General features: G+C 46.8%; 2 protein-coding genes across 7 annotated transcripts in view; one reads left to right on the top strand and one right to left on the bottom strand.

The window, feature by feature from the left end:
• Positions 1–15,261, bottom strand: part of Eno4 (enolase 4) — a 23,435-nt gene extending 8,174 nt beyond the window's left edge. Inside the window, 9 exon segments of one of the 5 annotated variants that reach the window (NM_001134505.2) lie at positions 1,890–2,057; positions 2,879–2,935; positions 3,917–3,970; positions 5,416–5,547; positions 5,642–5,811; positions 7,626–7,768; positions 11,973–12,163; positions 13,214–13,342; positions 15,041–15,261. In NM_001134505.2, the coding sequence (NP_001127977.2) occupies positions 1,890–2,057; positions 2,879–2,935; positions 3,917–3,970; positions 5,416–5,547; positions 5,642–5,811; positions 7,626–7,768; positions 11,973–12,163; positions 13,214–13,342; positions 15,041–15,205 (1,209 nt within the window). In that variant the 5' untranslated portion in view covers positions 15,206–15,261. 5 annotated transcript variants of the gene reach the window in all.
• Hspa12a (heat shock protein family A (Hsp70) member 12A) overlaps positions 14,597–15,408 on the top strand; it is a 163,711-nt gene continuing 162,899 nt past the window's right edge. The window contains exon 1 of one of the 2 annotated variants that reach the window (XM_087552353.1): positions 14,597–14,760. Coding sequence is in view for 1 of the 2 variants with exons in the window: in NM_001437798.1 (NP_001424727.1) it covers positions 15,204–15,206 (3 nt within the window). In the remaining variant the exon portion in view is untranslated. 2 annotated transcript variants of the gene reach the window in all.

Here is a 15,408-nt window from a genome sequence, read left to right as displayed (position 1 = left end):
CAAACTGTCAGAGCAGCAATGCAGACCTGCCCACTCTGGAACCCACCTTGGCTTTCAACTCTCAGGGATCAAGTCTCTCATTTCCCTTTCTGTAAACATCGTAAACAGTGAAATCAGCTGAAGCTTTTGCATACTAATATCCAACATGAGAATCAAGTGGACCTGGGAAGGTGTTGCAGGGGGCCACACACTGCCCTGGAAGGGAAGGTTCTGTTGCAAGCCTACTCGTGTGACTTCTGCAGAGACTCTTAGCATTAAGTATGGAAGTAAATGGGGTTGCAGCTTAGTCCTGTAAGACAGAGCAGCTTGGTTCAAGTTTGTGGTAAGGGGTGGCACTGGGGACGCTTAAGTTAGGGAGGGAGGTGGGCTCGGAAGCAGGGGTGGGGTTGGGGGAGCAGTCGCTTTGCTAATCCACTCCTGCAGTTCCAACTTATAGACTTCAGTGGAACTAAACAGGTTCCTAAGAAGTCTACAGTTCAATGGATTTCTACCTTTTCACATTAAAAAGTAATAAGTTTTACCTTCTATAATGAGAAGCTTAAAAATCCTATCTTGTCAGTGAAGAAATGCTAATGACTTATTGTAAGAATCACCTAATATCAACCTAATACATTTTACTGAATATAAGCAATAAATACCCATTCTAGTTAGCACTAGCAGTCAGTGTGTTCACAGTCCTTGGTATACATTGCTGATGAAAACAGGCAATTATTTTTCTTAATGGTATGTTCAGGAACCAATCATTACAGGAAGAATAGGAAATTACTTTAAACATCCCTCTGTGCACTTAGTTTCTTTAGAAGTAAAATAACTTCCAGAAATCAGCCAAAACTTGGGATTCTTCTACACTGCTCAATTCTTTCTTTGTAGTGAAAGTTAAATTCACAGTGAAGTGAAATCCTGTGTGCCCTGCCTCCTGAACCTGACATTAATTACCAAGTTAGCACTCGTGTGCCTCAACACGACGGCAGTTTATAAAACCAAGACTCGGCACGGGTGCACCTGAGAATGGGAAGCATAGGTAAAGCAGGAAACTGACTACACTCTCTCACAGATCCCCAGGTACAGACATGAGCCGCTCCTGTAGCCTGGGGGTGGGGGAAGGGTGGGCGGTGGTGGGGGGAGCAGTTTGCATTTCCTTTTAAAGTGTTTCCCTCTGTAGGTGACATGACTGCAGGTGATGGTCCAGGCTGGAGACGATTATGTATTTAGTTGAAATAAACCCACGTTCCTCGTAAACTTAGTAACTTAGGAGTGCAGCTGAGTGGTATAATGCTCCTAGCATGTGTGAAGCCCTAGGGTTTGGGTTGCAATGCCTAACAAATTCAGCATTTCCAACCAAATGATTTATACTCACAAAACATACCAGACTGTTAAATTATCTCTCAACAGGTTTCATGATTACACTATAAATTATGCAACTAAATAGGTTCCTCAGAAGTCCATAATGAAGGAATTTAAACTTTTTTCACTTAAAAAAGATTTATTTATTATTATTTTATGTATATGCATACACTGTAGCTATCTTCAGACACACCAGAAGAGGACATCAGCCCCATTACAGATGGTTGTGAGCCACCATGTGGTTGCTGGGAATTGAACTCAGGACCTCTGGAAGAGCAGTCAGTGCTTTTAGCCTCTGAGCCATCTCTCCAGCCCCAACTTTTTTCACTTTTAAAACCATTTTATGTGTCCATTTTGATTGCAGAATTTCTGTATGTAATCATGATATTTCAATGTTAATTTAAAAAATGGACAGTGTGTTGTAATTTGGCCTCTGGACTCCATTCTTATTTATGCACACAGGATCCAACTGTCCTGAAAATAGGTGAGCTCTAGTATAAAATCCCGTCCTGTAAGCCAGGTGGCTGTTCAGAGGGGAGACTCACGTAGTCCATCAGCTCATGCCCAGCACAGTTGATGGCGAGATGGAAGTTCACTCCCAGTTCTAACCCCAGGTTCGAACAGATCCCCTGGATAAGCAGCAGCGGCTGTTCTATGGTGTCGTAGTTGATGGTTAAACAGCCAAGATGAGACGCCCTGCCAGTGATCGGCGGCTGCAAAATCAAAAGGAAATGGCACAAGTCACCATGGCGTGCTGAGGTACTTGGAGTGCCCTGTGATGGAACACGGATCTCCAGAGATCTACTTTTCCCATTTTGGGATGATTTCTAAACCCATCCCACACCCACCCTGGGCTGGGCATACAATCCCCAACATCCCCTGGCTTTTCTTTCTTCAGTGTGCCTACCTGACTGGCTCTGCCCTTGAACACTGGGCTAACCTGAGCCACAACCACTAGGCTCTCCCTGTAAACATCCATAGTTCTCTAACTCGGTCAATCCTCCTCTTTGAAACCTACTTTTTAAGTTCAGTTTTCATCTAGGTGAGCATCAATTACTGTGACACTTTTTTAATTGGGGCAGCGAGATAACTTGGTGGATAAAGGCACCGAGCCTGGCATCTGAGGGCCACATGGTGGGGGAGAGAACAGACCTCTCAGAGCTGTTCTCTGACCTCCAGTCCAGGAGCTTGAACTCTGCCCTTTTCTTTCTTCCTCTGTGATACAATGAATATCTACGCTGTCCCGTGTCCATCTGTCATTTATAAAGACAGTCTCTTGCCTATGTCTTTCACATATAGAGTCACATGCAGTCCTGCTGCTCCTAAAGGCTGCCTGTGTCCTTAAGATCTCAGCTGGCTGATGGTGGCTCTCTAGGAACCCACAGCCAGGAAGAGGGAGACTGAGGCCTCTGCATTAGACAGAACTCTATAGCAGCATTCTTGGACTTGGAACAAACCCCTCCTCGTTGACTTAGGCCTGGTCTTGGAAGCCCAACACTGAGGAGGAGAGAGGGCCCGCCCAGCGCCGGCTCACCTGAGATCTTTTGCCCCCATTGTGCCCTTTTTTGGTCTCTGGTTTTGGAGGTGGGAGCTATGGGAAGAGAAGAAGAACCGTGTTGCTCGGTATTTTCAGACATCCCTGTGGCACTGAGCAGAGCTGTGGGCCTGCGACTGGCTATTCTCAGGGGACTGGTCATTCTACTGTGAATTTTACTCCTATAGCATGTGTATGAAGTTTGGCCAAAAATTCACATGTGCAGGTCATTCCAGTCATGCCCCTCTCAACGTCCCCAACTATTTCTCAAGCTCAAACGGCTTTAGTTCATCCTCTCCTGCCTTCACACTTCACATTCATGTTACCAAAGCATACGCAGGCCACATTGGGAACTCCTGGTATGTGCACAGACTCCTGGAGTGCACAGACTCCTAGAGTGTGCACACACTTCTTTAGGGCAGGCAGAGACCTAATCCTCTCCCCACCACTCGCCAGTGTGGGATTTGCTTTCTTAGGCCCAATATTCTCAGCAGAATCAAGGTGGATTTGATCTTTCTCAACAGCCAAATGTCATGAAATACTTTGCAAATCCTAACGGATGATCTTACCAAAGAACCTGTTGTCTCAGAGAGTAAAAAGGGGCAGCTGGATATCCTCAGAAGACAGGTGTGCTGCCAGTGAGCAGTGTGTACACGTGCATCACAGGAAGCCTCAGCTGTCAGCTTGACACAAACCCAGGGGAGCCCTCAACAACTGAAGAACTGCCCACATTAGACCAGGCCAGTAAGCAGTGTCCCCATGGTTACGGTTTCACTGTCCTGTTTGAGTTCTTGCCCTGACTCAGTGATGGATTGTTACCTGGAAGTGGAAACCAGACAAACCCTCCCCTCCCAGGCTGCTCTCCTGGCCTTGGTTGTCTGTCAAAGCAGCAGGAGAGAAGATTAGGACCAACTTGGTTTGCATGGGAAATCCAAAATAAACAAATATGTTCTCCATAGCTACGATACCGGTTTAATTCCAAACTGAACTGCAAGCTGGATTTGAGTGTCAGCATCTGCCACAGCCCCCTTTACATACCGTCTCCATCGCTCTGTTAACTTGTTTCTGAATTTCCAGAAGCAACTCGATACCCTGTAAGCAGAACAGCCAGGGTGTACAACTGTACAGTTTTAGCTTTCAGACATGAACACCATACCCTGATGGCCAAGTGTTTCCTGGGACTACTCATGGACTCCCTGTGGAGGACTGCCAGTCTACACAGTAAGAGAGACAAATGTTAATCTTGGGCCCCCTGTTGGGCTAAGTGTGAGTGACAGGCTGTGCCATGGTGTCTTCACTGTGAAAACTGGCTAAGTGGTCTTATCCTCTCTTGACCAAGACAGACAGTGGTGCAATGCATGGCACAGGTCACCGAGGAGGCCTGGCTAAGTTAGCTTGAATCCACAGTCAATTAAGGAATAGAACATGGTGGGGGTGGGGGAGAGTGGGCAGGGGGGCTGGAGGGAATGTTCATCTAGAAGGCACTTGTTTTCTGCAGGGGACATGGGTTCAGTTCCCAGCATGCACACGGTGGCTAACGGTTGTCTATAATTCGACTCCCTTGTCTGGTCTCCTCAGGCACCGGAAACGCATGGTGCACAGGCACACATGCAGCTAAAACAGCTGTATGCAAAAAAATGGAAACAAATTAATCTTTGAAAGGAGGAAGAGGAGGTTTGCTGTGATAGTGAGGGCTGCACAGGGGAATGATGATGAGGGGGGACATGCAGAGCATTCTGGGGCCCCTCTCAGGACAGTGGATAGTGACTCAGGATCCTGCTGTCCAGTCTGACTATGGCCAGACAGAATCTGGCAGCTGGTGTGCTGCATATAAACTCTAGTCACCTGAAATTTGTAAAGTGTGAGGTAATAATTTTGTTTAAAAAGGGCTCTTCTTCACAGAGAAAGCAAGTGAAGCTTTTATAAAACTTATCTCTGCTAACTTGGGAAAATTTCGCTCCTTGCAAGAGGCATTGAGAAGGGGTCTCCTCTGCTTTTTCTGAAAGCATTTGCCACAGTGTGACCCTTATGTAGTCATTCCTACTGCAGAGCAATGTAAGAGAGCTCCACCCCTGAGAACTAATCCACCCCGGAGAGCTAAAGCTTTGACCCAGGATGCATTCACTTCACGCATAGGCACTGACCTCCCCATAGGTGCTAGGCTGTAGGTACTGACCGCACATGGGTGTTGGGCCACCTGCCGGCCTGGAGTTCTTCCTAACAGAGCAGGTTGTAAGAAAGCAGGTTACGACTTGCCACAGCCCAGAAGCAAGCAAAGGTCCTCCTCTTGGCACCTTAGAGGCTGGCTTTTCCACACAGACAAGACCTTGCTCCTGGGAATCACTCGAGTGAACCAAGGCCTCTAAGAGGGTCTGCTTCCTTTCTTCCTTTCAGTTAGTCCTTGCTGTCTTCCTACTTACTTGATTCCCTAAAATACCACTTAATTCACTTTCCCTTGATCTACATTAAAATTCACCAGAGATGGAGGTGGGGGAGGGGGAGCAAGTGGGAAAATGGTCTGGGTGGTTATCCGGTACTTGTTTGGTTGTTAATCCAGGACTGGGGATACACATCACTTCTTTCATTAAATGTAACTTCCCAGGTGACGACTTCCCACAGCTCAGCACAGATCCCATCAGCAAAGGCATAGAGAATGTCGATGGTTGCTCCTGAAACGCAGGACAGTGAGGGCAGGGGAGGATGACGGCTCCTCTGACCACCCCGTTCATGGTTCCATCCGTGATGAGATGTAACATCACTAACCTGATCATGCTTCAGTAGTGCAAGGGTTAAGTACAGAGGCGTGCCCGCCAAGGTCGCACTGGTTTTGGCTACTGCCAGAGACACAGCTCCTATGGCCATGCTGCCATGGAGGACTGGTTCAGGCGGTTCTGGGGGGAAGATGGGCTTCTCCAAAAGAGTGTCCCTCCGTCCTGGAGAGGAGAGCATAGAGGAAGGATTCTTTTCTAGAAATCTCACTAGAATAAAACTACATTTTAATGCTGTACTCACGGGTGACCCGGCACAGAGGAAAGGGTGAAGGCCAAGGCTGAGTCTTCTTAGCTCCTGAGGACTTTTGACTTGCTGACTTATCAGTATTCCGTCATCCTCAGCCTTGGATTCTACCTAATGACTTTTAGGCCAATCACTGTAAACTTGGCCCACAACCCTGTGAGGTAGATACAGCTACTCCCACACTTGCTTGTAAGTAAACTGGGGTTTGTTGTGGTCGAGAGACATCGATTGCCTAATAGCGGTAGATGCGAACTTGGTTTAGAGTCTGAACTCCAAACCCTGCCCTTCTGTTTGTCACCGAAGTCCCCATGTACCTAACACTGAGGACCTCTTCATGTCTTTGCCTAATCTGCTGTCTTTCTCTCTAACCCCAGAGAGAGCCATGGTTTGTTCCGAGTTTGTGTACTATCTCTAATCAAGCCCGACAGCCAACCTGGAATCCTCAGCTGTCTTTACTCAGCCCAAGAACAGAGTCCCTCCTAAGCCCCAGTCTCCTGTTCTTCCCCACAGCTACCCCAGGTCCTCAGCAGAGCTAAGGTGCACCAGTACCCAGCACGTGGTTAGAACTGAGCAAACCCCTGCCTCCACCTAGTTTCTCTTCCCTGAAGCTCTCAGTTCTGTGAGTCAAAGGCAACTGCTAAATGAAGGGAGGCCATGGGCTCCTCTCTCAGTCCACCATAGCCTCTGAGAGAAGACTGGTCTACTGTGACTCCCTGGTCAGTTGTGCTCCCCTCTCTGAACTTCAGCCGCAGAAACAATGAGATAAAGGATCTCCTTCCCCATCACCTTAGTTCCCTCCTGGTCTAGAGCTTTCCCACTAATGAAACCCACTTTCTGACTGGGTGTTCACATGTGCCTGGGGCCATGTTAGCTCTGATTCAACCGATACAGAGTGCTCCTGATTCCAGGGGCAGGCCTCGAGTTAGCAGACTGGAGGGGCTGCTGTTAGCATTCTGTTGGAAGTATGGAGCCGGGTCAGACAGAAGCAAAGCTTCAAAAACAAATGCTGATCGATAATGTGGGCCCAGGCAGAAAAAGATGGTACCTTAAAGGTTAAGGTTTCTGTTTGCATCTAAGACAGTTAAGTTTCTGCTTGCCTTATGCAGGCTAAGGTCTCTGCTTATAATTAAGGATAGTTCCTGTTTCTTAGACCTGATGTGACGGCCTGCGACCCCATTCACACCATGTAATCCTTACTTGTCCCTTCCCTTTCCTTGTAGCTACCTAACGAAGTACAACAGCCCACAAGGGGGCGATCTCTCAAATCTCAATTTAGGGTGTGACAGCTGGCTGGCCAGTCCTGGGTGACCCTAAAGTACAGCTTGCTTTAACTGGACAAACGTGGATGTGGTCGTTTCTCCCCAAGATTCTCAGGTTTAACAGATATGCAAATAGAGCTCACCTCCGGCAAAGCAGACTCTTTATTGTGGGCTTTTTTAATTGCTTCATGGAAACCTTAGGGAGGTGCAGATTCCCTCCGTCCCCGCTCCCACCTCCTTTGTGCCCCTCCTCCGCTGCCACTGTTTAGGGAATTTTATTCAGTAAGTGCTCACCTGTGAATAAGAGCACAATCCTTTTGTTTCTCAAAAAAAATGGAGGTAGGGTGGGATAAAACCTTGTCCACCTAGCACAGCAGCTGCAAAGGAGGTGAATGGAACTTGGCAGGGCATGGCCTGCCCCTTCTCCCCCAACCCCTGCACCTAAAGTTGTTAGAAGATAACAAGCCACTCACCTGCCTTCTGCCCTTTCTTTTTGGAGGGAGGTGGGGGAGGTGGTGGCAGAATTACTGGTAGAGTCATGGGAACCGGCTCCTCCTGGCTCCTCTCCAACTCTTTTCTGTCTTTATCTGCTTGCACTTTGTGTTCAAAGAAGATCCTGAATGGCAAGACGTATAAGCCTTTACCATGGGATGCCGTGTTTTACAGCTGACCCTGCTAATGTTACAACAATATGATTTTTGTAAGCTAATGAGGAGCAAATTAGCTTTAATTTCTAAGGTTAATAAAAGTAACGACAGTGTCAAAACCACCTTTCTTTTCAAGAATCAAAATTCATTTTGCCTGGAAAGCAATGCTTTATAGGTGCTCACCACTGAAATTATCTGAGCTCTTTTTATGCTCTCAAAATAAAACTTGAAGACATAATTTGATTAAGGGTGACTGGATTTTTCTTTTTATATAAATGATATTCGGGAGCCAAACTATTCAGGAATCCTTGGTGAAAATGGTATTGTAAAGATGTATTTCCCTTTCCTCTTACTGTGTGTGTGTGTGTGTGTGTGTGTGTGTGTGTGTGTGTGTGTGTGTGTGTGTGAAGGCAAGAGGTGTTCAAACTCTCTGAGAGCCAGGCTTATGGGTGAGCTGCCCGGTGTGAGTGCTGGGAACTCACCTTGGATATTCTGTAAGAGCAGGATGGAGTCCTAATTGCTAATCACCTCTCCAGCCTCCCTTTTTTCTTTTGATGAGACAGGCGTGTGTGACTTAAAATGATCATGTAAAACACTGAGGAAACTCTAGTAGGCACAACTGCCCAACAGCTCACCACCCCTCCCCCACCCTCGAATAAAAAGAAGATAGTTTCCACAGACAAAAAAGGAAAATAAAAACATCCCATAGAAACATGAATCAGATCAGCTTTGAACAAGACTCTAGCCTTATTAATAATCCTGTGGGAGTTCTGTATCAGCTTAGGACTCCCAAGACCATGTTCTCAGCACAAAGGAGATGCCTTTGCACCAGAGGATGGGGGGAGGGGTGGATAAGGGACACAGACAGAACAGAGGACTAATGGAGGGGGAGCAGGTGAGAGAGAGGGGACAGGGCTGTTTGCCCCACATCAGGGGACAAAGGTCTGCTTCTGGATAGAGAGGAGACAGATATGCCCCAGAGGCAAATGGTGGTTTATAAAAAAGGGACCTTCAGTTAGGATGAGGTGTTTAGTTTTAATTGGGCATGTTAATTAGGTGAGCTGAGCCAAAAGAGGCTTTTGAGAGCTGGACCTCGGTAGTCAGCCTCAGGAGAAGGAAGTGGCCCAATAAGGTAATAGACCTTGATGGCTAGCTTTAGAAATTTAATCATTTTTTAGCAAGGCAGAGGGAAGTAGGGAGAAGGGCAAGGCCTGCAAAGCCATGGATGCGATGCTTGAGCTGGGTAGAGCCCCTTCCTTCCCAGCTTTTGTTTTATTATGGAGTCGCTGGATATTGGGTAAGTGGCATCATTCTCTCTGGCTGCTTCCTGCTGCCTGGTGGTTAGGGGACCCAAGGAAGCTGGGTTGTTGGTCAAGGTTGGGTTGGTCATTGTACAGGTTCAGCAGGATCATCTGAGGCTAGGGAAGTACAGTCTGTGAGGCTGTCCCCGGATGCAGATTTTGAGAAGACAGCTGGGGTTGGCACTGGGGTTGCCATAGCAATCTGTAGTTGGTTTGAAATCTGCTGGACCAGACAGACTAGACACTCTCCGTGTAAGAACTCAAAGATACTGCAGTCACAAACTTTCTCATCCCTTTCAAAAGATCTCTTCCTCCCTCCTTTCCTCCATTTTTCCCTCTCTCTCCCCTCCTTCTGTCTTCCTCCCTTCCCTCTCTCTGTCTCTCCCTCCCTTTCTCCCCCTCCCCCTTCTCCAATGGTCTCTCCCCCACCTATGGAGGAAAAAGAGATCAAGATCAAGATCAAGGAAAAAAAAAACAGATCCAGAAACAGAAGAACATGAATCAGTCCAGATTTGGTTTGGGGGTTGGGGGAGTGGGAGGTGGGGAACTCCAGGAGAAGAAAGGACACAGTGAAGTAGAAGCTGTGGCCAAAAAAACCCCAAAACAACAACAAAAAAAACCAACAACAACAACAACAAAAAAAACAAAAAACAAACCAAAAGTAAGGGTGTTTTATTTAAACTCAAGAAGACCTCCAAAATAAAATTAATTAATTAATTTATTAATTTAAAAAAAGCAGCTTTTCAAGGGTCCCTACCCAAGGTCATCATCCATCTCTAAGGCAAAAAACCAGGATGGCACTGCACGTGACTGAGTAATAAAGCTGAAGCAGCTACGGTTGCCTTTGCCTCAGCAAAGGTGTGTCCAGTTGTACAAAGACAAGGGAATTCTAACCCACTTCTGAGTGTGGTGTTGAGTAACAAGCACTCAGTCCTACTTGGCTCTCTGATTTTAGAAGTTAAAAAAAAAATCAAAAAACCCTAATCCAGGGCTAAAGGTCTCAGACTTGGTTGTGGCTGGGGTGGAATGTAAGCCAGCAGCCACTGTGACCACAGGGAAAGGTCTATCTAGCTCAAAGGTGGCCTCAAACAGAGGGAAAGGGTGTTCTCTCCATTTGTAACCTGATCTTTATCCTGAGAAAGTTCTCTGATGAGCTCAGGAAGTTCTGTGCAGCAGAGACCAGGGGGCCCTTCATAACCTTACATAGGGAGAGTGTAGTAGCGACCTTTCAGGAGGGAACCAGACTTCAGGAACCTCTGGCTGCTTAAACTGTCTGCCTCCTCAACTCTGCAGTCTATAGCCCAGCTTCTTAATCTGTGGGTCACAAGTCCCTATAAATGAGAGCTGGGGGTTGCAAACTATTGGGTGAAAGCAAAAAGGTTCCTGAACAGGTTATGACTGAAAATGAATTCCAAATTAAACACATAATGAAGTTTTGTTACACTGTGTGACTTTGGGTCTGAACCCTCATGTGCACTTTGCATGGCCCCTCCAACTGTCGGGCTCACAACACCAATAAACGCAGCCTGAAACACCTCACATTTAACACTACTTGCTGTACATTACACACAGTAGTGTTTTATTGATGAACAAGCTTCTGCATCTTGCGGAAACATCGTGGTTTAATTCTGCAAAACATTAGCCTTTACTACCTTCCCCATCAGGTAAATATGGAATCAGTGTATCTTCGGGTTGCACTGTTAGAATGTTTGAGTTTCATGAGGGTTAGGGTTGGGCTGAAGGCACAGCTCAGCAGTTAAGAGAGAATGCTGCTCTTGCAGAGAAGCCTAGAAGGGTCTTGTGACCCTTTTACCCAAGACCACCGGAAAACACAGAGATGACTCCTGACAGTACCAAAACTACAGTGATGAATTGGCAATGGAACTAATTTTATGGTTTGGGGTCACAGCCTTAGGAAGGTTGAAAACCACTGACTGGCCCAGTGGATCCCAGTCACCACCTATAGCTCTGCTTCCAGGAGATCCAGTGCCCTTCTCCGGTTCCTCTGGGCACCAGGCATGTCTGTGATACACATACACATACATACAAATGCTCAAACACGTACATGAAAATAAATACAATTTTAAAGGATTTTAAAAGTCAGAGATGTTGGTAGATGAATTTTAGCTTGGGATTAGGACAGAATTTCCAACAATTTCTGATATGCTTATAAACATAATTCTGTTGTTTGAATTGTGTGTTCAGTGTATTTATACAAAGCAACATTCTCAACTTTAACTATTATAAAATCAAATATTGATCAACTCTGAAAAAAGTCGAAGGCACTCTGTGTCCTTAGGTATCAACTGTCCGGCCAAGAGTTAATTCTAAATGTAAAAAACACATCTCATTAGGATGCAAACGTGCTTTAGTATTTAACGAATGGTAAAAGTATACACCAAAGAATCGCCACTATTAGTAAATGTTTGATTTGTATACCAATCTTACCTATCTGTGAGCAGAAATCTCTTGGGGTGGCCAAGCAAGCACGAAGACCCCAAGCTCAGTGTCCAGCACCCACGTGAGAGGCCAGGCATGGTGAGGAATGCCTGTCATCTTAGCACCGGGCAGGCAGAGACAACGGGGCTTACTGGCCAGCCCGTCCAGCTGAATGTGTGAGTTCCAGGTTAAAGTAGGATCCCTTGTCTCAAAATACAAAGGGGAGAGGGGCCGAGGAAGCCAGTTGGTGTTGAACTCTGACCTTCACAAGCTTGTGCACATTCGTATGCAGTCTCAGACCTCTTGTGTAAAACAGGACAGTGAGTGGTCTGTTTGGTAACGCTGTTCCGAGGGGCCATTGTATGACAGTTGGAACATAAAGACAAGGGGGTGTTTATAGCCGGCTGTTATTATTTTGAAGTGGAAGCTGTACCTGAGCCTGCGGTCCACCTCTGCCTGGTTGGAGGGGATCAGACCCCAGAGTTCCTCTGTGATGAACTGATTGATCCACCTCACAGCTTTGCTCACTGCCTGCTGCCTTTCTGCCTCATCTGCGTCCACCATCTCTGGCAAAGCGTTCTCCACGACTTCGGAGTGAGTAGGTATCGCCACGGAACAGATGTACTGACAAGGGCACAAACGTATTCTGCATTTTCTCTACCTCTCCCAGAAGGTGGGAGATTGAATTAATCTATCGCTTAACATTGGTAGTATTTATTTTATCATCAACTTCAAGGGGGGATACAATACATTTTTTTTTTGCGCTGATGCACGCCTGTTGAAACATTGAAGAAACTTGATTTTGTGAAACATTTCTAATCACTCTCTTGTTAAAATGCAGGTGCAAAGTTCCCATGGCAAGCTTTACCTAACACTACTTCTCCAAGAAATAGCTGCAGATTTAATCATGATTAGTCTCCCCTCAGAGGCTGTGACAATCTTATTTGTAACAAGTATATAACAATATAAATTAAAATGTTAAGTTGTTTTTAATTCTACAGATTTAATCATGATTATTCTCCCCCTCAGAAGCTGTAACAATCTTATTTGTAGCAGGTATGTAACAACATGAATTAAACTGTTAAATTGTTTTTAATTTTTAAATTTACTTTTGTTTTCCTGCCACAGAGTAGGAAAACAGCCTGTAGCCCAGGCTGGCCTTAAACTCAGTATGATTAACAGAAAGTTTCCTGAGATAGAGTATCCTGTAACCCAGGCTGGCCTTAAACTGACTATGAATAACAAACCATAACTTGATGACTGATACTCTTGGCCTCCAGCTGCAGAGTGCTGGAGTTACAGGAGGGTAACACTACTTCCAGCTGTTAAAATTATCTAAACAAATGGTTTAAATTGTTACTCTTCATCTCTCAAACACATAAACCCAAATGTAACTCACTGTATCATAATGTCAGAATATTAAAGGTATTTCTGTCTCACTTCCTTCTTCCCCCTACGATTATTTTCAGGCCAGCACACAGAAACAGAGCACACTGCATTGCTGATTGCTTGATTCAAGCCTTTATGAATGCCTATGAGTAAATACATACGTACAGATACACACAGCACAAATATTGAATTTCAAAACTAACTTTCTGCAATATAGACAACTTTTGCTAACTGGTACAGAGATGGACAGGGCACACTAAAGAACAAATTTTAGCTGCCTCATACCTTGGGGAAATTTTGAATGGTGCAGGAGATTTCCACCTGTAGAGTAGGAAGTCCCAGTCCATCCAGTATGGTTTTTCCCACTATTTTGCATATGGAGGGAGGCTTCGCAAGTTTTGAAAAGTAGTTTGCCTTCAACACATACACGAAAGCAAAAATCAGAAAACCACGCTGAATTTATCTACAAGGCCAGACACGTTGAATTTCCTACAAAACATCTCTACAAGTGTCCTTCCTAGATCTGAGTTAGCCCCATGGCATGTCTCAGCAGGAGCTCAGAGACCTGTCTCAACCCAAGGACTTGGTGTCTCTCTTGAGCAAACCTTTCTGTGGCAAGCCAACAAACTCCCTGATCCTTTTTTCCAAGTTGTGGAAGTCATTGGTCTCTACACTGTGACATATTCAGATTTAAAAAATCTGAAGGGGATTATTTTTATCCCCGCCCACTCCCAGGCAGGTACCTGGCTTTCAACAGTGAAGACAGAGATCCCCTCACCAACTGTCAGCTGATGTACAGTGCCACCTAACTCAGACAGGCCTCTTGGGAATCTTAGTAATTGCAATTTCCTTTAAGTAGCAGAGCAGAAGTCACTTGGAAGAGATCCAAGACCGACATCTGAGGGCTCGGACCACTATGGGCGGTGCCACTGTTGAGCAGGTTGGCCAGGGTTGTCAGAGAAAGCAGGCTGAACAAGCCATGGGGAGCAAACCACTAAGCAGCGTTTTCCCATCGCCTCTGCTGCATTTCTCATTCCTGCCCAGGCTTCCCTTTGTGATGGACTGTGACATGGAAATGTAAACCAAATAAACACATTCCTAAGTCGCTTTTGGTCAGCAAAGGATAAAAGTAAACGGAGCCGCCCCTAACTAAGGTATGGTAGTTTCCAAAGAACTGTACAAAGCTGTGCCAGGCTGCTTAACAGACTGGGAAGAGACACTAAGTACCGGGGAGACAGGATGAGGTGTCCTTTTAAAGTTGGGAGTAAACAAGACGTTAACAGTTCTGATCAAAATCTTTATCAGGCCTCCACTCACCCATTCCACAAATAGTGTGAGGGTGTCCGTATGTCCCACTGTGTGGGGGTAAGGGTAGGGGTAGGTGTAGGGGTGGGGGGGTCATTTAAATCCCCAGGCACAAGTTCTTCATTTAGAAAAGGGAGATTGTTTTTGTTTTTAATCACGGAGATAACAAAGAGTGGTACCCCAACTCCTTTCCCCCAAGCCAAATCTGATGCACAGGGCTCCCCTCCTCATCAGAACGTCAGCTAACTCAAAAGGATTACTGTAGGACGTCCTAGGCGAGCTCAAGGACGCTCAGTTAACAGCCAAGTGGGAAGGGCCTCCAAGTGAAATCTGCATTTAGGCACTCACTGGCCCGAGAAGTTGGGTACCTAGCTAATGCAGGGTACGTGAGGCTTGCACACCCGGCTGCTTAGGCTTAGAATCTGAGACATCTGGTGGAAGCCAGTGGAATGGGGCCCGGGGTGGGCTGAGATCAAGACCCCCGCGTTCGTTATGGGATCCAACTTGCTTCCCTGCCTGCAGGCGAGGTGAGTTCGGCGTCAGGTCTGTGGCTTAGAAAAACAACGGCAGGTGGATTAATTGGATAGTAAAGAAGCTCGCCAGACTCGGTGCAGACCCAAGCTACAGAACCATCAAGAGTCCTCTCGTCAACTCTCCGCATCCTCCCCGCGCCACAAGCTCGCCCAGTGCTTAGCTGGGCCCCTACGCCCAGCAGCGCGCAGGCGCGACTCCGTGGCGCAGGCGCAGACGCAGCGCGCTGCCGCAGCGTGGGTCTGAGGGAGGAGGGAGCTCGCCGCGGGTCCTTACCAGGTGCCCGTAGACGTCCGCAGGCTGGAGGTAGAAGGTAGAGTTGAGCAGCTCTTCCAGCTTGCGCGGGACGTCGTTCTCCTGGTAGTACGCCATCGCCTGCTGCTTCAGCTTCAGCAGGTCCCTAGAGATCCCGCCGCTGCGGCCGCCGCCTTCTTCCCCCATGGTAGGATACTTAGGGCTACAGCGGGGTTTCGCCAGTGGGCCCGCTAGCGTCCTTTGGTCGCTAGGCAACGCAACGAGATCACGACCCCTAGATCTCGCGAGGCTTCCTGCCCTCGGTGGAAGGAACCTCAGCTTTCTGTTCGGGACCCGTCATCTTCCCGCCCGCTCTTCGTCTTTCCTCGGTGCATGGTTCCTAGTGCTCT

Source organism: Rattus norvegicus, chromosome 1 (assembly GCF_021556685.1).
Source record: "Rattus norvegicus strain SHRSP/BbbUtx chromosome 1, alternate assembly SHRSP_T2T, whole genome shotgun sequence".
NCBI lineage: Eukaryota > Metazoa > Chordata > Mammalia > Rodentia > Muridae > Rattus > Rattus norvegicus.
This window is presented reverse-complemented; position numbering and strand designations above follow the sequence as displayed.